Source organism: Bos mutus, chromosome 14 (assembly GCF_027580195.1).
Source record: "Bos mutus isolate GX-2022 chromosome 14, NWIPB_WYAK_1.1, whole genome shotgun sequence".
Taxonomy (NCBI): Eukaryota; Metazoa; Chordata; class Mammalia; order Artiodactyla; family Bovidae; genus Bos; species Bos mutus.
The window spans coordinates 48,718,096-48,739,572 of record NC_091630.1 but is presented as its reverse complement, the minus strand read 5'-3'; the positions used below and the strand labels follow the sequence as shown (position 1 = coordinate 48,739,572).

General features: G+C 40.5%; 1 protein-coding gene across 4 annotated transcripts in view; it reads left to right on the top strand.

Moving 5' to 3' along the window:
• Positions 1-21,477, top strand: part of SULF1 (sulfatase 1) — a 198,377-nt gene that overhangs the window by 85,839 nt on the left and 91,061 nt on the right. For 3 of the 4 annotated variants that reach the window (XM_070382297.1, XM_070382292.1, XM_070382293.1), the window contains exons 3-4: positions 17,647-17,716; positions 18,026-18,255. In XM_070382297.1, the coding sequence (XP_070238398.1) occupies positions 18,084-18,255 (172 nt within the window). In that variant the 5' untranslated portion in view covers positions 17,647-17,716; positions 18,026-18,083. Of the gene's footprint in view, positions 1-17,075; positions 17,179-17,646; positions 17,717-18,025; positions 18,256-21,477 lie in introns of those variants that run through there. The other variant, XM_070382295.1, reaches the window with a different exon arrangement.

Genomic DNA, 21,477 nt, shown 5'->3' with positions numbered 1-21,477 from the left:
GCATGACAGGCTACAGTCCATGGGGTCACAAAGAGTCAGACACGACTAAGCAACTAACACCTTTACTTCCCCCTAACTCTAATAGATTCTTGAAGTATTACTATGAATTACTAACTTCTCTGAGTCTCAGTTTCCTCAACTGTTGTTGTTTAGCCACGAAATTGTATCTGACTTTTTTGCCACCCTGTGGACTGTAGCCTGCCAGGCTCTGCTATTCATGGAATTTCCCAGGCAAGAATACTGGCGTGGGTTGCCATTTCCTCCTCCAGGGCATCTTTTCTACCCAGGGATCGAACCCGTGTCTCCTGCATTGGCAGTTGGGTTCTTTACTATGGAACCAGCAGGGAAGTCCCTAACGTCAATTAAAATTGCACATGAAGAGATGGTGGGAAAACAGCCACAAGGAGCCATGTACAATATATAAACTAGATTGTCCCCCTCCTTCACCCAGCAAGTCACGGGCCAAGGAACAAGGCCTGATGGAGGTGGGGGGCTCTCAGTGGATGGAGTCTCCATGGACTGGTGATATGGAGGATGATGTCATAAGGGTGTGGGTTAAGGACAGCTGGCAGCCACCTGCCCTCCTTTTAGAAAATTTTAGGGGTTGTGAGTATAGATCTCTGGGATCATAGGCGTAAAGCAGAAAGCCAAGTGCTATCTTCTTTCTGTCTCTGGAAAAGGAAACCCTCCGGCACTAACTCTGAGCCTGAGAATGACCAGCTTCGTGACTATGCACAACTTATTTCACCTTCTGCCTCGGCACCCAGGATTAATTAATCATTGCAAGTTGTCTCGCGACTGCACAATACTAAATACAAATAGAGGAGACCCCCGAATTCATGGAGCTGTGACTCGTGGTCTTGAATATTCATGTTCAACCAACGCCAGTCCACTGTCTCACCCAGCAACGACTCTTTGTTTTACTGAGCTCAGAGGGGTCCCCTTCTGTTTGGAAAGTGAAAGGGGGCCTGTTCGTGATGTGTGGCTCCTCTGCAGATGCCCTGTTGCGTGCTCCTGGGGGAGATGCTCTAAGGTGCGGTGGCCGCTGCCTGGAAACTTCAGCAACACCTGCCACTCATTTTCAGCCCCAGATTTCTCCCTATTAATTTGGCCAATTCAGAATTCACTAGGTCTCCAAGATCTTTTCAAGTGAAAATGCACTTTAGGAGAAAACAGAGAAACAGAACAGTTAGGAACGAAGTTTCTGGTGTGGGGTAGCCCCAGTTCTGCCTGCCGCTGTGTAACCTTGGATGGATTCCTTAACTTCTCTGAGTCTCAGTTTCCTCATTAAAAAAAAAAAAAAAAAAGCAATAGTAGTGCCTGCTTCATTGGTACATGATGGGGATAAAAGGGGCTGAAGACAAGTTTAGTACATGATATAGGCGTCCCTGGGGGCTCAGATGGTAAAGAATCTGCCTGCAATGCAGGAGACCTGGGTTGGATCCTTGGATTGGCAAATTCATCTGGGAAGGGAATGGCAACCCACTCCAGTATTCTTGGAAAATCTCATAAGACAGAGGAGCCTGGTAGGGTATAGTCCATGGGGTCACAAAGAGTCGGACATGACTGAGCAACTAGCACTTTCACTTTTCAAGTGCTCAATGGATATTAGTGAAAATTGTTATTTCTTTTTATATTCTGTGTTTTATTTGTTTTTAAATTTTTGGCTGCACTGGGTCTTCATTGTGGTGAGCAGGCTTTTTCTAGTAATGGCACGTGGGCTTCTCTCATTGTGGCACAGAAGCTTAGTTACCCTGTGGCATGTGGGATTTTAGTTTCCTGACCAGGAATCGAACCCACATTCCCTGCACTGGCAGGCAGATTCTTAACCACTACACCACCAGGGAAGTCCCTGTTACTTCTTGATAAAAGGGTAAAGTCTGATCCACATGTTGGGAATAGTAAAAGGTTGGAGACCCATGAAAGCAGAAGGAAGGAGGGTGTGGTGGAGGACTTGACATAGTCAAGGAGCATGTGAGGGCAGTTGTATGTGAGGAACGAAAGGGAAATCGACAAGAAAATGGAAACGTGGAGGGGAAGGCCACAAATTCAAGATATGCCACTTCTGAGAAGTGCCCAGGTCCCCACAGCTGTCACAGGGTGCTGGAATACATTCCCCAAAGTCAGGCAACTGGTAAAACCAGATTCCAGAATTCTTATCTCTTCTCGACCAGGATGACTCAGTTTCCTAAGAAGTAGCTGCTACAAGAGTTAAAGATACACAAAGAAAGTCTGGAAGGATGCAAACGACCTTCCTTCTGTTTCCACCCACCACACTAGTTTCAGGAGGTTCTGTCCTGTTTCCCAGTTCACTTCTGTGTGGCCTCATCCCTTTTCCTCCTCTTGCTCAGCATCAGAAGGAGAATTCAGCCTGGGGGTTCCCAGAGTATCGAATGTGTGTTGCGCACTGTGGTGGGTTGATATCTTCTGGGATCATGCTGTGTCATTGAGTCAGTTTGTTTTCTTACTGCATCTGTATTTGTCTGCTAGTGTCTCAAAGAGGAGGTGATAAATGAGAGTAAAAGACCCAGAGTGGGCGATTGGCAGAGACACCTGGACAGAATTAGCAAACTGAAGATGGACTTCCTCAAAACAGAAGCAGTATCTCACTCTGCTGCCTTAATCTCTAGTAAGAGTTTACCTAAAGGTGGAAAATCAGTGGTGGTGATAGTAAACCTGTCTTAGTTCCTAACCATCATTTAACAAATGTAACAGATTTCGTCATCACACCGTGCCACTGTAAGACTTCGCTAATTCACGCATGCAAGGATTTGTGGAACCTAGTTCCTTCAGACATTGAAAGAGAATATATAGAAAAGAATATGAGAGGGTCCTCTGAAAGCTGTGCAAAAGAACACTTTTGGATATTTGCTCTCCAGCAGAAAACTCTTTCAGTTCCTACAGGGTTTGTTGAAAGCTTGCCTTTTTAGCAACTCTGCAAAAGATAATCTTAGAGAATGATCCTATCAGCTATGAAATAATTGGCAATCCCAAGAGTCCTGTTTTGTGAATGATCAGCTGTCTCAGCCAATGCCAAGGCCTGAGAGATCAACCCTCAGGGAAAGACCTGAAATGCCTCCCCCAGGCCTGGTTCCACCTGCCTTTCCTATTGCTAAAGTGAGTGAGTTGATTGCTCTGCCCTGGACCAGTACTACCAGCATCAGCATCCCCCAGTAACTTGTTAGACTTGCAGTATCTTGGGCTCTCCCTGTGAATCAGGAACTCTGAAATAATTAACAAGACTTCCATTGATTATAGTGAGCCCCTGCTCTACCTTATGACTTAAGTACTTGAGCTTGGGGCCTTTGTTTAATAGTAAAATGGTTCTTTTCTTGCATGGCTCTTTTGAAGTATCCAGTATGCTGAAACTGGGCTTACCAGGTGGCACTCGTGGTAAAGAACCTGCCTCCCAATGCAGGCGACATCAAACAAAGACTTGGGTTTGATCCCTGGGCTGGCAAGATCCCCTGGAATAGGAAATGGCAACCCACTCCAGTATTCTTGCCTAGGAAATTCCATGGACAAAGGAGCCTTGGGAGCTATAGTCCATGGGGTCTCAAGGAGTTGGACATGGCTGAGCATGCACACACATGTTCTGAAACGGAAGCCAAATGTGGTAAAGAGGATGTTTTTCTTAGAAGGAAAACTTTCTCAAAATCGAGAGAGAAATCAGTGACCTAAATTGGAAGGAAAAATATCTAGTTCTTAGATCAGGATTCTTAGCCTAGACCTTCATCTTTCTTGTCTGGCTTTATGCTCCAATAAAATCGATTAATAGTAAAATAGATAGCTAGTGGGTTAACCTGCTGTACAGCACAGGGAGCTCAGCTCACTGCTCTGTGATGAACTAAAGGGGTGAGATGGAGGCTCATGAGGGAGGGGATACATACATATAGCTGAGTCACTTTGTTGTACAGCAAAAAGTAACCACAGTGTTGTAAAGCAAATATATTCCAATTAAAAAAATAAAATAATCAAAAGGAATAATACTGTGTGACATATTTATATGAAATTTAAATTTCAGTGCTTACAAATAAAGTTTTATCAAAACCATCAAAAAACTGATTAATGAATTACTTATGGAAATTTTGAATGATTTCTGAGTTGAATTTAGTCCAAACACGAAAGTAGTGGTGTATAAGGAATTTTTCTTGGTGAACTTGAAAAGCAATTCCTTTGAGTCAGATGGACATTAAGTATACTGGCTTCCTATCTGTGTAACTACAGTTTTGTTGGATCTATTGAGATAATACTTAACCACCCAATGACCCAATTCAAAATTACCCCTTCCACTGCTCTCCCATAATTTACCTCATAAGTTTGTTTATTAAGAGGAAAAGATTCAAGACTTAGATGGAAACAATCTTCAAATATTTAAAGCATTTGCTATTGAGAAGAATTTAGAATTATTTTGTGTGGTTCAGTAGAATAGAGCATGATTAAATACCTGGAAGATAGGAGGAGAGATTTTTGCTCAATTAAAGGGACAGATTTTTAATCTTAATTCTACCCCAAACTAAACAGGTGGCCTGATGAGGTCTGTGACATCCACCAGGGACATTTTTTATTGGTGCTGTCAGTTCAGTTCAGTCCCTCAGTCATGTCTGACTCTTTTGCGACCCCATGGACTACAGCATGTCAGGCTTCCCTGTCCATCACCAACTCCCGAAGCCTACTCAAACTCATGTCCACTGAGTCAGTGATGCCATCACACCATCTCATCCTGTCATCCCCTTTCCTCCCACCTTCAGTCTTCCCAGCATCAAGGTCTTTTCCAATGAGTCAGTTCTTTGCATCAAGTAGCCAAAGTATTGGTTTCAGCTTTAGCATCAGTCCTTCCAATGAATATTCAGGACTGATTTCCTTTAGAATTGACTGGTTGGATCTCCTTGCAGTCCAAGGGACTCTCAAGAGTCTTCTCCAACACCACAGTTCAAAAGCATCAGTTCTCTGCTGCCCAGCTTTCTTTATAGTCCAGCTCTCACATCCATACATGACTACTGGAAAAACCATAGCTTTGACTAAATGGACCTTTGTTGGTAAAGTAATGTCTCTGTTTTTTAATATACTGTCTAGGTTGGCCATAGCTTTTTTTCCAAGGAGCAAGTGTCTTTTAATTTCATGGCTGCAGTCACCATTTGCAGTGATTTTGGAACCCAAAATAATAAAGTCTCTCACTGTTTCCATTATTTCCCTATCTATTTTCCATAAAGTGCTGGGACCGGATGCCATGATCTTAGTTTTCTGAATGTTGAGTTTTAAGCCAACTTTTTCACTCTCCTCTCACTTTCATCAAGAGGCTCTTTAGTTCTACTTAACTTTCTGCCAGAAGGGTGGTGTCATCTCCATATCTGAGGTTATTGATATTTCTCCCCACAATCTTGATTCCAGCTTGTGCTTCATCTAGCACGGCATTTCACATGATGTACTCTGCATATAAGTTAAATAAGCAGGATGACAATATACAGCCTTGACGTACTGCTTTCCCGATTTGGAACCAGTCTGTTGTTCCGTGTCCAGTTCTATCTGTTGCTTCTTGACTTGCATACAGATTTCTCAGGAGGCAGGTCAGGTGGTCCTCTATTCCCATCTCTTTAAGAATTTTACACAGTTTATTGTGATCCACACAGTCAGAGAAGTTTTATTCATTAGTTAAAAAATAATTTAGGTGAACTTTAAGATCCCTTGTCTTTGTCTGGGCTGCTATAACAAAAACACCACAGATTGGGTGACTTAAATATCGAACATTGATTTTGTATTGTTCTGAAAGCTGAAAATCCAAGATCAGGGTGCTAGTAGATGGGGTATCTGGTGAGAGTCCACTACCTGGTTCATAGATGACCATCTTCTCAGTGTCCTCATATGGTAGAAGGTGGGGGTGGGGAGAGCTCTCTATGGTCTGTTTTATGAGGGCATTAATTCCGTTTCTGAGGGTTCCAGCCTCATGACCGCATCACTTTTCTGAAGACTCTGTCTCCTAATACTGTCTCACTGGAAGTTAGGATTTCAACATATGAATGCAGTGGGGGACATAAACACTTTGTAATACCTTCAAACTCAGAGATGCTGTTAATATACCATATTTTCAAGACTGCCTCCTTCACATTAGCTGTCTAGAGCAAAGGAGGTAACTTCCCTCCTTTCTTATATATAATCAGGTTTGTGAAGCCATGTTCCAATGGGGAACAGCAGATTTTCTGTGTTAGGGTGTTGCTCTCTGCTCATTTTGTGAACCCATTCATGATCACGTACAACTTTCCTTTTGTTTGAGTTTCAAGGATACAAAGCTGTAGGCAGGAGATCCTGAAATGGAGGGACCAGAAGCATATCAAATCTAATTCTTTGTATTTTCATCTACAATTGGAACTAACTACATCCAGCAAATAGAAAAAAGATTAGGAAAAACAAACAAAGCTTCCAGAGATTCACTAGGACTGAAAGTCTGGTAAACTTCATAAGCAGCCAGACTTACCCAATAAGCCAGTTCTACTGTTGATGACAACTAGTGTTTTGAAGCTGCCATGCTGTTTTGAAGTGCCATGCCATGCCACTGCCATGACACATTTTGATAATGTTTCACCATAGCGAGCCAAAAGAATGGTATACTAGAGATTCACAACTTTATAAGGAATTTTCTAAACAACCTAAACTCCTCACTCTTTAGAGTTATAAATACATGCTGCCTTTAGCTAATCTGTCCATCAGTAAAAACTGTTTTAGTTTCTCCTCCACTTTTATATGCAAATTTTATATACAAGCCTGATTCAGATAACAGGAGAGCATTCTTCATTTTTTCCTTAATTAGTAAACATCACATACCTTTATATGCATAATGTTTTAGTAAGCCTACAAATATAATTGAAAATCGCTTTCTTCTTGAAGACTCATATTAAAATGAGCCCAACCATGTTGCATTATAATCTCTGATATCACATCAGGTTTTAATAAGCCTCCTTTTTGTAGTGCACATGTGCCTAAGACTTCATGGAAACCAAATCTGGAGAGAAGGGATTACTTTAGATTACTTTGAAATATGCATTGTTTGAAATGGCCTCTGGTGACCAGCTTTCATGAATGGCTGATTTTACTTGTGGGGCACATCATCTGGGTTAATTATATCAGCTCCTTTGTGTGACAAGTGCTGGTGTTGTGTGTGCTGAGAAATGAAGGCTTAAAACAAAGTAGAGTTGTTAGTGAAAAAATAAATTCTAGAAGTAGAGCAACGTTGAGTGTTTATAGTATAGAAGTGTAGTAGATGATATTTAGGGACTTGGCCAGCTGTAAACATCTATTTATAAAGATATTCTAGTGACAATAAACATACATTTGCCCCAAATATCCATAGAATACACCATAATCTGAGCCTTTTCAGGAAAATTATTTTACAGATATGATAGATAATAGTGATAATACAGCTCTTGTTTCATTCTATAAATTCCTCTGCTTAAAAGTTCATCAGGCATCCCTGGTGGTACAGTGGATAAGAATCCGCCTCTCAGTGTAGGGGATCAGAGTTCAATCCCCAGTCCGGGAAGATTCCACATGCCTTGGAGCAACTCAGCCCATGTGCTGCAACTACTAAAATCCGTGCACGGCAACGAAGACCCAACACAACCAATAAAAATTTAAAATAAAATTAAAAGACTTTATAAAGTTCACTTTTTTGTAACCATAGAGAAAAATATGGGTTTTCATTAGCTAAAATATTTCCCAGCTTCTGCTTAGACAAAAAGCTAAGACATAAGTTGTATTTTAAGTTTCGGATTACTATAGGCCTTCAATGTAAGCACCATCATTCGAATCAGTGGTAGTGAATTTATGGTTTTAAAAATGTCATACTGGGTCTCTTCAGGTGCTAATTCACCTGAAAACTGTGATAAATATCTCTACATCCAAATACTATTTTAAGAGTTAACAGATGAATTTGATTGGACAAGAATGCCATAAATCAGATGGATGTCAATAAAAATGGGTAGAAAATTTATCTTTGCTGTATGCTTTATGTGTGCTTTGTCGTTATAATCAGTAAATTAATTTTCCTAGTGAGGCCTGCTAGTTACTCGGTTTGTTCTACTGTAATTATATTTTCCATGATTGCCAACCTGAATCTCACATGAAACTGAAGTAGAGTTGCTTTTTTTACTTGATAAATGTGTAACTTTGCTTGGTACTCACTGGAGATAAGTATACAACTGAAGGAATGATGACAATCTGAACAGAATAGGGTATTGACAGTGACTTTTGTCATATAAAGACTTAGAATGATATATTTAACCTCCTGCCCCAAAACTCAAACCAGCATTTCCCAGTACAACTTGTGAAGGAAGTATTTTTGAAATAATACATGAACTAATCTGAAAGATTGAAGGCTGGAAGAGAAGGGGATGACAAAGGATGAGATGGTTGGATGGCATCATCGACTTAATGGGCATGAGTTTGAGCAATCTCCAGGAGATGGTATAGGACAGTCCATGGGGTTGCAAAGAGTCGGACACAAGTTAGCAACTGAATGACATCAAAATCTGAATTTTAAGGTTTCTTTTGAAAATGGATCTCTGAGAACTGCAGTTGACTTAAATATGGATGTTTGATTTTCTTCGAAGGCTTTCCTGTAAGGTATACATTGTGGAAGGAAAAATTGAAAAACAGAGCTATTCCCCATACATGCATGTGTGCATGCTAAGTCACTTTAGTCATGTCCAACTCTGTGACCCTATGGACTCCACTAGACTCCTCTGTCCATGGGATTCTCTAGGCAGAAATACTGGAGTGGATTGCATGGCCTCCTCCAGGGGATCTTCCTGACCTAAGGATCAAACCCTTGTCTCTTATGTCTCCTGCATTGGCAGGCGGGTTCTTTACCACTATCGCAACTGTGAATTCCCCATAACTCATCCCTAAATCTTGAGCTAAGAACTAGAATTTGCTGTCTTTTGAAATGCATATTCATTTTTCACAGTGTTCCCAGACCTCCTTTTCTGCATCATGACTCCATATGAGGCCAGCAGGGTCCCTTGGAAGGAACTTGTATCTCCACTCTGCTGTATTTCAGTTCAGTTCAGTTCAGTTGCTCAATCGTGTCTGACTCTTTGCGACCCCATGGACTGCAGCACGCCAGGCCTCCCTGTCCATCCATCACCAGCTCCCGGAGTTTACTCAAATTCATGTCCATTGAGTTGATGATGCCATCCAACCATCTCATCCTCTGTCATCCCCTTCTCCTCCCACCTTCAATCTTTCCCAGCATCAGGGTCTTTTCAAATGAGTCAGTTCTTCACATCAGATGGCCCAAGTATTGGAGTTTCAGCTTCAGCATCAGTCCTTCCAATGAATATTCAATCCTTCCAATGAATATGCCTTTAGGATGGACTAGTTGGATCTCCTTGCAGTCCAAGGGACTCTCAAGAGTCTTCTCCAACACCACAGTTCAAAAGCATCAATTCTTCGGTACTCAGCTGCTGTATTTAAAGCCTTAGAAATGTTAAAGTATGTTATGTTGGTAGTGAGCTTTATCACGTAGAAAATAGGCCAGCACAAACTCTCTTGACTGTGGCTTAATTTTTAAAGTCAGGTGTTCCTCTTTCCTCACAAAGATGTTAACTACAAGGAAATATTTTGAGAAATGCTTTTGAAATCTAAATATAGCACCTGAGTATTTTTTAAATATTTTCTTCAACTTAAAACGTATCACAGGAATTGTAGAACTTTGAAATAAATTCATATTGTGCCAAATGATACACATCAGAGAAACAGACTAAAACAAAATATGTCCCCAGAATTCCCAACTTTGTTCAGAGGTACATTTTTAGTTATCTAGGAATGCTTGAACTTTAAAATACAAAGAAAACTATGTTTCCTCATTACTTGAATATGTGTCTGTATGTGTGAATATGTTTATACGTGTATCTTAACTATGCACATGTGTGTGTATATCTATTGGTTTGGCAAAAAAGTTCTTTCCAGTTTTTCCATGGCGTCTTTCAGAAAGACCTCAACAAACTTTTTGGTGAACCCAAATAGTTAGGAAAAAGAGATAAATACATAAGGTACTGATGAAACGTGATGCTTGTGGTAGAGGGTAGTGCTCAGCACACTTCATCTGTGCCGTCAATTTTGCAGTTGGTTGGGGTCATGTGACTAGTTTCAGCCAATGAAATATTAGAAGTGATTGGAGTCATTTCTGGGTTGGAGCTATGAAAAGCTCTACCACAAGAATCTCCAGTTTTTTTCTTCCTCTTCTTCTCCATCCAGCTATGGCAAGAATAAAACAACAGTGCCCCCATCAGACTGCATCTATGCACGATCGAGCAGATCAAAGCTCCCTGTCACTCTGTGTGTGACTTGCAGTATGTGTTAAGTCATTGATATTTGTTTGTTTGTTTTTCCTTGTTATTGCAGTAAACTGTTTCTGCTAACTTCTGCAATACCTTTAAGATACTTCAACACAGTTAAGGTATAAGGATATGAAACCAAAGGCAAATTTAATATAATAAACCATATAGTTTAAGACATAACTAAGATTTCTAAGACCACATTTATGGTTCTTTTTATCAATATGCTTCCTATCATCAGACCCAAACTGAAGTTTCCAATGTCCTCCTTTTTAAAAGTCAGCAATCTTTTTATTCCCCTTTTCTTGGAGCTCATGGCCACCACTGAAACTCGTGACTGTTATCAGACCTGTAAGACACTCTGTAGCATCTGCTTCAAAAATATCAGGTCCTTCTGGGTTTGTCTTGTTCTCATAATTTTTAGGTCACTTTGTTTTCCTTTGCTTTCCTAATTTCTATTTGAAAGAAGCTGGGAAAATCTCCATCTTGGATGCTTTGCATTTCCTAAAATGTTCTTGGTGAGCTCCTTGTTATGTAGGTAACTCCTGTCTTTGTAGGATAATCCTCATAAGTACATTTCTTCTTTTTTTAAATTTATATTTTATTTTTAATTGTAGGATAATTGCTTTACAATATTGTGATGATTTTTGCTATACATCAACATGAATTGGCCTTAGGTATACGTTTGTCCCCTCCGTCTTATACCCCCCTTCCACCTCCCTCATAAGTATATTTCTTGCTATAGCCTCTCCCTTCATTCTTATCACTGCTTATATCTTTCTATCCTCTTCCTCCATGAGAAGACAAAGAGAAAACCTAGGAAGCTTAAAAATACTTTTTCTATTTTTATTGTGCAACAGATCATGGGGAGAAATCCAACTTAGACATAAATGAAATAAAAAAATAGAATCTGTTCCTCTGCCTCACCGTACCCTGGGGATGATCAACACTAACAATTTTGTGAACAGATGACTTTTCAAGGTTCCTTCCAATGTCACTATTCACAGTGTTATGGGGACAAAGAACAGAAAGGGGGAAAGGGGAAGAAAAGCAAACATTGTTCAAGGAGGATCTCATCATTTAGCCAAGTGTTTCCCCAAAGATGCTCCAGGTCAGAGATGCACACTTTCCAGCTGTCATTGGTGGCTGGGAGAGGTTTATTATTCGAGGGGTATAAAAATGTTACTGCACCAGAAGGAGACTGTTGTCTATCTTATTTGCTTGGAGTTGTAATAAAGTAGATCCGTGAACAGGCTTTCTGGGGATTAACAGTAGATGAACTTTGCCAGCTATGGGGTTTTTAAAAGAAGAAATTAGCTCCTTCATAGTTTCACATATATCATAAAGAAGCTAGCACATCCTGAAGGCTTCCTCTATAGAAAAAAAAAAAGTGATGTATGGGAAACTTGAAAGTCAAAATTAAGGGAAGAGGGCCATGTAAACTGACCCCAGGATATGCTGAGAACTCTGTTGATTGGGGGAATCAGGAGGGGGGATTCCACCTTCTTGCTAGTATAGTCCTATTTCACTTCACTCTAATGATAAACTAAGTGTGTTCTGGCTAAATTCAGCTTTGAATAATTGCATGCTGCTGGCCTAATCTCCCCTACTGCTGTGATTGGTTATGATGTCCCTTTTTTTCTCTGTCTTCACTCTGAAGTGGAGTGCTTTGTGCTGGAAACAATTCCTTTGCCTCATCCTTAAGAGGTTGATTTCTGTGCTGAGTGGGTTGTTCTGAGCCTATCTCTCTCATACTTGAGATGTGTGGGCATTCATTTATAAAGTTTTGTGTTATCCTCAGATTAAAAAAGAAAAAACACAGAATGTCATCACTTAACAGTGATACCAGGCACTTAGAACTTAGTAAACTTTCAAAGCTTTAAGGGGCAGGAGGGAATGAATTAAGTTTGTGACGAGGGCCTTAGAGGTGAAAGGCTATATACTCTAGGCCAGTAATTCTCAAACCCTTTGAACGTGAAATCCTTTTGTATTATTGAAATTGTGTTTTTATCCCTTTATATTATTAAACTTGTGGGACTTCCTGGCAGTCCAGTGGTTAAGACTTTGTTCTCATAGTGCAAGGGACACAGGTTTGATCCCTGGTCAGGGAACTAGGAGCTTGGATGCCATATAGGCAGCCAAAAGTAAATTAATTTAAAAAAATAAAGTAATTTATTAAGCTTGTGTTTATGGGGATTTGGGGCTTCCCTGGTGCCTCAGCTGGTGAAGAATCTGTCTGCAATTTGGGAGACGAGTTCAATCCCTGGGTTGGGAAGATCCCTGGAGAAGAGAACAGCTACCCAGTCCAGTATTCTGGCCTGGAGAATCCCATGGACTGTATAGTCCATGGGGTTGCAAGAGTCAGCCATGACTGAGTGGCTTTCACTTTATGGGGATTTTAGCTATTGATACTTAAAAATTCAAACTGAGAATTTTTTAAAATATTTATTAATTAAAAACAATACATTTATATGTTAAATGATATATTTTATGAAAAATAACTATTTTGCAAACCAAAAGAATATTGGTGATTAAAATGGCATGTTTCACATTTTTGCAAATCTGATATTTATATGAATACAAGAGAACTGGATTTTTATATCTGCTTCTGCATTCAATCTGTTGAAATGTATTGTTTTGGGTGAGCTATGGGAACAAAATTCAACCTCCCATGGGTAAATAGTTGGAGAATTATTTCAAAAGCTTTTTCAGATACTTATAGATCTTCTTTGATACTATACCAAAACTTGACAAGTAGTGATTCCTATAGGTCAGTTGTCATAAGAAATCTGAAACCACATGAATGAGCTTTTAATACTTTCTTATATTAAGATTCAGTGGTCATTTTGCACTTTGAGTGAGCATTTTTTACTTCTGTATAATTTTGTAACATTGCATTTGGTCATTTCAGAAGTATTGGTTCACTGACTTATACTAATAGTCTAAATGTTGACACATTTCATTTTATATCACAAAATAACATTTGTTAATATCAACATCAACGTCATCAGAAAAGTTTTACCTATTGAGAAGCTGCCAAGCTCACAGTGGCAGATAAAAGTTTTCCAAAATTTTGCTTTTGACTTGAAAACTAGATTTCTGTCATTAGCAACAAATGTGACGAATACTGTCAGTTGTTTTCCTTGAAGTGAGTCTTGGTTCATTCATGACTTGAGAAAACGTCTTCCAAAAATCCAAGTTCAAATAGTTCTACCAAGTAAAAATAGTGTTTGACTAAAAACAGAAAGGAGATGGATCCAGTTCACCTTGCAGCTTAGTCACACAGTGGTTTCCCTTGATAAGCATCACACCTCCATACACAGCAGAGGGTTTTATGTGTCCCTTTTCTCTGATAAAACAGAAAATGTAAAAGAAAAGACATGTATTTGAGCACACAGGGACATGCTCAGTTGCTTAGTTGTGTCCAACTCTTTGAGACCCCGTGGACTACAACCTGCCAGGCTCCTCTGTCCATGGGATTCTCCAGGCAAGAATACTGGAGTGGGTTGCCATTCCCTTCTCCAGAGGATGTACCCACCCAAGGATCAAATTCACATCTCCTGCATTGGCTGGCAGATTCTTTACCACTGAGCTACCTGGGAGGCCTATGTGTATTTGACACTCAGGGCTTAATCAAATTAATCATTTTACAGCTTCATCTTGAGTGAAACTGGCTTTTTAAAAAACTATATGTGATGCTCCCTGCATTTGTACTAAAGCGGTTGTACAAATTGGTTTTTTACAAATGGTTGCTCTTAGACCATCAGTGCAAATATCAACAAAGTGTACAGGAGGGATGAAGTGTTGGCGTTCTTATCAAAATAGCTCCGGTCTGGGACAACCCTGGTGGTCCAGTGGTTGAGAGTCTATCTTCCAATGCAGGGGATGTGGGTCCCATCCCTGCTCAAGAAACTAAGATCCCCCATGACAGGGATTGCTGATCTCACTATGGCAAATGGAGAGCCCAGGCTCTACAACTAGAGACGCCCCCATGTGCCTCAATGAAGATGGAGCACAGCCAAAAATAATAATTAAAAATAAACATAAGACCCAGTCTTACTAAAAAAAAAATAGTTCTGGTCTTTTGGATTCCATCTGTGAGGATCTCAGGGTCCCCCAAAGCCCAGATTATACCTTGACAACCAGGGCTGTGGACAAGCATATTACCACCATCCCTTTACCTCCACCCCAGCTGTCTAGACAAGGGGTGGACTTTGTTGAAGACAGAGACCCCCTTAAACCCATGAGGGCAATGAGGGCTTTGTTTTAGTGTGGGGCTTTGCTAGATAAGCATATGTGAACTAGACTTGCTATCCAGTTGGCTTGAAGGCTTCCCAGTCTTTTCTTTCTTTTATATGTGACTTGAAACTTTTTATGTCACATTTATAGTTGGCTTGACTGCCCCAAACAAAGTACTGCAAACTTTCCACATCAATTGGCCATAGTGATAGTTGGTGTTTTCATTTTAGATCCTAAAGAAAAAGCAGCTTGTGTTCTGGTCCCGCTTCATGAATACAGCACCGTTCCTCAAGTTCACTTTCCATGTGTGAGAAAAACCTCTTTGGACATTTCTCCCATTTTCAACTATTTCTCAAGACAAATTGTTAGTCTCTAAGGACGCTTGCCGTCCGCCACCAAGTATCCAGTTTGAACACTGCATCCTTGTCTCCTTTGTCAAGGTCTGCGTTCTGTCTGTCAGTTTTTTCTTCTTCTTCTTCACTTTTTTTCCTTCTGGAGGTAGAAACCAGGCAGTGAGAGGATGACAGGTTCTAAAAGGTCAATTTTGAATAAAGAATTGTCTGTGTGCACATTTTTTTTTTCAGAGTGCTGTGTTTTGTGTGTTTTAGTCAAGGGAGCGCTCCTGCTGAACAGACTTGTCTGAAAGTTCCATTTTCTTTACCACTCAGCTTCTCGGCTTTTACATATGAATCCCCTGAATCAATAATAAACTGTGGCAGAAAAAAAAAGAAAAACAAAAAATGTAGGTCTCTTTCGCACCTTTTAACTCTCCAGAAAGGCAAGGCAAGCCACTTTAGAGGTAAAGCTCACATCTTCTCTCCTGTCTCTTTTCTTTATTAGGAAATGACTTTCAATGTAGTTTATACAGGGTGCCATTAAGGCTAATTTTCTTTTTCCTAAAAGAGGAAGTAAAGGTAAATAAGATAAAGAAAAGAATAACCCATAACATGGATTGTGTTCCAAGGAATGTTATCAGCATCTTAATTGTCAAGAATTTTCAGTTGCATGTGTGACTGATTATTTAAACCAAGCACCGCGCACACACGATACAGTGTGAGTCTGGCTGTATTTTGGGGGTCACCATTGTCCACAGAGGTTGGTTTAAATGATCAGGGATGCAAGAAACCCTGTTAACTATCTCTTCATACGTGGCTTTGAGAGGTGGGTAAAGTTCTATTACTTCAAGAACCAACCCTCTAAGAAATTTCTGTATTTAACTCTTTAGACTGATGCTTGCTCCACGGGAGAGAGCCATTGTTTCATTCACTTCTTTCGCTTTCTTGTCTTTTCGTGCTCCTATCAGTTTTCTCATGATTTGAACCAAATGCCCAGAAACCCACCAGTCAGGGCAGAACAATTGCGTGCTTTCAGTGTTCAGCAGGCACCGCAATCACTGAAATAACCCCAAGTTATTACCAAACAGAAAACAAGAAAAAACCCACACGCCAAACTGTGCATATTGACTTTCTCAAGCCACAGGATCAATCGGAGGTGGTTAGCTGGTTGCTCTGCAGATAATGTGGTCAGGACTGCCTTGCTGCAGACACTGGATTTTTGTTTTAAAGCCTACTTCTTATTGAGTCTTTCTCTCTCTCTCTCTTTCTCTCTCTCCCTCTCCTTCCCTCCCAAGGAATAATTACAGGCTGCAGAGTCAAAAGCATTAGAACTGTTTACAAAACAGCTCATAAAGTTTAAAATAATGGGGGCGTGTATGTTTGTGTAAAACACAATAATCTGTATGGCAGGGGGAAACAGTATACCCTTCTTTCTTCTTTCACTGCCCCGTGTCACCCTCCAGAATTTAAGACATGGAAGTGAGCAACGGAGTCCTTTTTCTTCTGGTTCCTCACACTTCATTCGTGATTCGTATTTATCTGATGTCAGTTGATTGTTGAGGATCAAAATACAGACCTCAGAAGTGTGGAGAGAGAATGGGTGCTGAAACCAGCTGCCATCTAATTAATTTTAGGGCAGTCGAAATTCCCATACAGATGCTCCCTCATGAACATTCAAGAGAAAGATGCTTTTTTTGTTTTTTTTTTAGGACTATCTTTCAGAAGTCCTAAAGAACAGCGTCCAGCAGGTTAGTGTTCTAAAGTGAAAGAGGCATTTTTCCAACCCTTTCTGAAGTCTCCTCCTGTGCAGACTTACAAAGATTTTGCAGTGCTCCCCTCCAGATTTTATTATTTTTTTAAGGTGAAAGAGTCACCTCCAGCCTCAGAGCCCATCAATCATTTTGCTTTGCAGGTTGAGATCTGCTGCAGCAAAGCCAAAGCTCGGTGCTGGCGGCACTGCACTGGGTCTGGACAGTAGTGAGCCTGGTGCTGACGGTCAGAGGAGGGCTCTGTCCCCTTCGGCACTGATGCACTGGGGATGCGGGCTGGACCGAGGGACAAGCCCAGCCCGGAGGAAGCGCCTCTTCCCCTGGTGATTGATGGAGGACAGTTAGGAGCTCTTCGGAGGCTGGGGAAGGTTGCCCTCTCAGCCACTTACTCTGAAGTCTTTGTCAGCAGAAAGAACTCTCCTGGGTAGTGAGTGACATCATGCAGATGACAAATGACAGCTTTGCGTTTCGTTCTGCTTGATGAGTACTCAATATCGCATGCAGGTGAGTTAACGCTTCCCAGAGGCAAACACTCCAGGGCACTGTGGTTTCACGGGCACTGCTGGCTTTTCCTCATCAGTCATCCGTTTTCTTTGGGGATGTTTAAAGTATTAATGCTATTAAAACATGAGCAGGGAGGATACCCAGATCACTGTGTTTATGATTATGCAATGAAGATATTATTCAAGTCATGTGTTAAGCAGTTCTGAATGTTGTTTCCTTCTGTTTCTTCCTTTTGGAGTACAGATTTTAAATTATATATGTGTATGTATATATATTATAATATACATTGTATATTATATTTACACATAAATATAATTAATATAAATACTATAAAATATATGGTGAATAAATAATTTATATAAACACATATATATATTTATGCTGTTTTAAGAGACAGTTTCAGACCAAAAATCTGTATCAGAATCTCTGATTGACGTTTCCTTTGTATTTTTTTCCTCCCCATTCCAGGACCCACTCTGCAGATGTCCTGAACACTTCTGACTACAATTGATTCTTCAACCGGGATACCTAATTCCAGGTATTAGCTCTTGTCAGAAAGCTTTTACATCCGAGCTCTGTGCTGGAAATTCTATTTTGGCAATGAATTTTGAAATTGGAAAAGTTGGAATGAGAATAAAGGACAAAAGTGAATTTGCAAAATAATCAAGCGCTTAAAAAAAAAACCAACCCTACGCTGGGAGGGTTTGCTGCTTCTGACTCACGGGCAGCCCTTTCTCTGCCAGTTTATGTGCCAGTTCTCACTGAGTTGTAGTCCTTTTTCTGCAACCATGTTCAGGGTTTGGATTTCATTTTCGTCTTTCCCTCTCCCCTTTCTCTGACTGCCCAGACCTGCAAGAATCAAGAGACAGACATTTTCTCAGTTTTGCGACATTGGAGCAAGCACAATGAAGTATTCTTGCTGTACTCTGGTTTTGGCTGTCCTGGGCACGCAGCTGCTGGGGAGCTTCAGTTCCAGCATCAGGTCCCCAAGATTCAGAGGACGGATACAGCAGGAACGAAAAAACATACGACCCAACATCATTCTTGTGCTCACCGATGATCAAGACGTGGAGCTGGGTGAGACATTGGCTTTTTCACTTGTTCATCCCTTTTGCTCGAATGATTGACTGACCTCCTGGTATCAGTAACAGTCTGAAAACATTCAGGGATTTGATGCTTAACAGTAGTACCTTAACCAAAACCTAGTTTATAAAATGTACTTACATTGATGGTAAAGCATCTGGTTTGTGTTTCGACATGACTTTTTTGGTCTTAAGTTTTTGAAGCAATGTGGGGTGGGGGGGTATGAGAATGGGGGTGGTGAGAGGAAACACAGAACTATAAAAGTCAAGGATTGGATCGTGCACCTTGGAAACTCTTGGTCAAGAGCTTTTTAAAATATTTGGGCAAAGTTCTTTCGAAGAACATGAGAGTATGACTGTAATTCTCTGCAGTGCATATGAACAAAGGTAGATACACAAGGAACTTCCAATTGTCATTATTATTAAGGTGAATCCTTTATTCACAGCTTGTAATTGTTAGGAAATTAAAAGTTACAGCATTATACATATCTTCTTCTGCTGCAGATCACTGCCACCCACTAGACAGGATGCTTTTCAGAAGAATTCACTCACCTGGGTTAATTCTGGAGTGCTTGGAAAGCCTGCCAACATCCAGTGTTTCAGCTTAGCTTCTAAATCTTCTGGTTGGGTTTCTCACCCTTTCATCTTCTTTCATGGCCCAGCCTTACGGTCTTGCCCATAAGCTTAGGATCAAGTTCTTCTATGGTACCTAAGACAGATGAAAAGTTTGCCCTTACAAGTTGTCACCAGCACTCCTTTCCATTCTTGAACCAAATTCCTTGCTCTCAGGCTATCACACTGAACTTGACCATCTCTAGTCTTGCAGTTCATGCTGGCAGAATACCTTGGGCTTCTTTCCAGAGCTCCTCTGGCTAGGTTCCTTGAGGATTAAACCCCTGTAGGCTGGAAGTCGATCCACAGGGATGGGGACTTTGTTTTCCAGTTTGAAACCAAACTATGGAATCTCAACAAAGTTAACTCTTTGGATTCAGCTAGAAACAAGAGCACTAAAAGCCAGTGGAGGTAATAATTGTTGGATGTGATTTGCAGTCTGTTGTCTCTCACTTAATTGTTTAAACTCGACCATGGATTTTTAGGCAACATGTCAAAATGAGAAATCTTGGAGATGTGACTTTAGTGTGTATGTGGCTGGTGGTTTAAGTTTTCATTAACCTATAGCATAAGGAAAGTGAAGACATTTGAATTCACCTTCCTTAACATCTCTCATACCCATCCCTTTCACTGAAGCCATTCTCCACTCTCCTAGTTTTTCCTAACTGGTTGATCACCTGATGGTACCTGTCCCTTCTAGTCTTGGCCCCTCCTGCCTATTCTTCATTTCATGCAAGTATCTGATTGGGTCTCTGCTGCTAAAACCCTCCAAGATGTTTCTTGCCAAGAGGATTAAAAACCTCCTCTCTGCAGGCTGATGAGCTCTGGGCATCTGCCCCATACCTATCTCACTAAGACTATTTTCCTTTCCCCCAGTTTTGCTCTGTGCTTCATGGAAACAACTAGTTGTTTGAAACTGTCTAGTGGTTTCATCTCCCTCACTTATATTTCATGCCTTTACACATCTCATCACCTCTGCTCTTTCCACCTTCCCCCACCTAGAGAAACCCTACCTATTTTTCATGACCCAGTTCAGTGCCTTGCCCTCAGGGATCCTCCTTCACCAAAACCATCCTGCCCTCCAGCATGGTGGATGGAACTTTATTACCACCTCGGACCTGCCTCCAGCAGGGCCCTTAATCCACCGTGTGTTTCCGTCCTTGTCTCTTCCACTTGATTGAGAGCAACTAAAGGATAGGGTGTGTGTGTGTATGTTAATCGCTCAGTCGTATCCAACTCTTTGTGACCCATGGACTGTAGCCCACCAGGTTCCTCTATTAATGAAATTCTATAGACAAGAATACTGGGATGGGTTGCCATTGCTTCTCCAGGGGATCTTCCCAACCCAGGGTTCAAACTCACATATGCTGCCATTTCCTGCATTGGCAGGAGGATTCTTTATTACTGAACCACCAGAGAAGCCAAATATTTATTAAGCAATTACTAGATACTGTCTTCTAGGGGAAGCACATGGATATAATGGTGAAGAGTTGGTGGCCAACTGTTTCTTACATGTTTGTCTTTACTTCTTTCCTTGATTTTCCTCCCAGACACCAGGCTAAGCATTCACTTGTTTAATTTTCACAGTCACTCTATGTAGTAGTTACTACTACTCTATTCAGATTATGCTTAAGACAAACAAGGCTTAGAAGATTTGCCTAGGCTCTGATGAGCTAGGAAATGGTGAACCCAAGACCTGTATTATGTCCAAATCTCCACAGCTACACATGTAACCATGATTCCTTCCATCAGTCCATCCTTCAACAAATATTTGTTGAGCCCTTCCTAAAATAACCTGTAAATATATGATAATATCCTAGGTTCTGAGATAATGACAAGATGGGTCTTATTATCCCATTGACAGAGCAAGTTGATGATGAACTAGAGTGAACAATAGGTAAAAATTTAGAGACCAACCACCTTTCTCAGCAGAAAAATTATGTTCTGGGTGGTGGGTACAGTTTCATAGAGACTTTTGTCTGGCCGATTATAATGTCCTCATAATCTCTGAAATTTTCTGCTCTAGTCTTTAGTTAACTTTGGGTTTTGGTATTGTTGTTGTTTTTAATCATCTTAAACCATTTTTAAGTGTACAGTTTGTGTTAAGTACATTCACATTTGCAAATCTCCAAAAACTCTTTTCATCATATAAAATTAAAGCTCTGTATCCATTAAACAATAACTGCCTAGCTCCCAGCTCTTGGCATTCGCTATTATACTTTCTGTCTCTATGAATTTGACTCCTCTGAGTATTTCACATATGTGGAATCATACAGTTTCACACAGTACTTGTTTTTTTGTGACTGACTTATTTCACTCCAATATTCTTGCCTGGAAAATCCCATGGACAGAGGAACCTGGTAGGCTACAGTCCGTGGGGTTGCAAAGAGTCAGACAACTGAGTGACTTCACTTTCACTTTCACTTTATTTCACTTAGCATAAAGTCCTTGTTCACTGTTTACCTATGTTATAGCATGTCTCAGAATTTCCTTCCTTTCGAAGGTTAAATAATATTCCATTTTATGTATATTCACCCTTTGTTTATCCATTTATCTCTTTAGACATTAGTGTTGCTTCTGCTTTTCTATTATTGTGAATAACGCT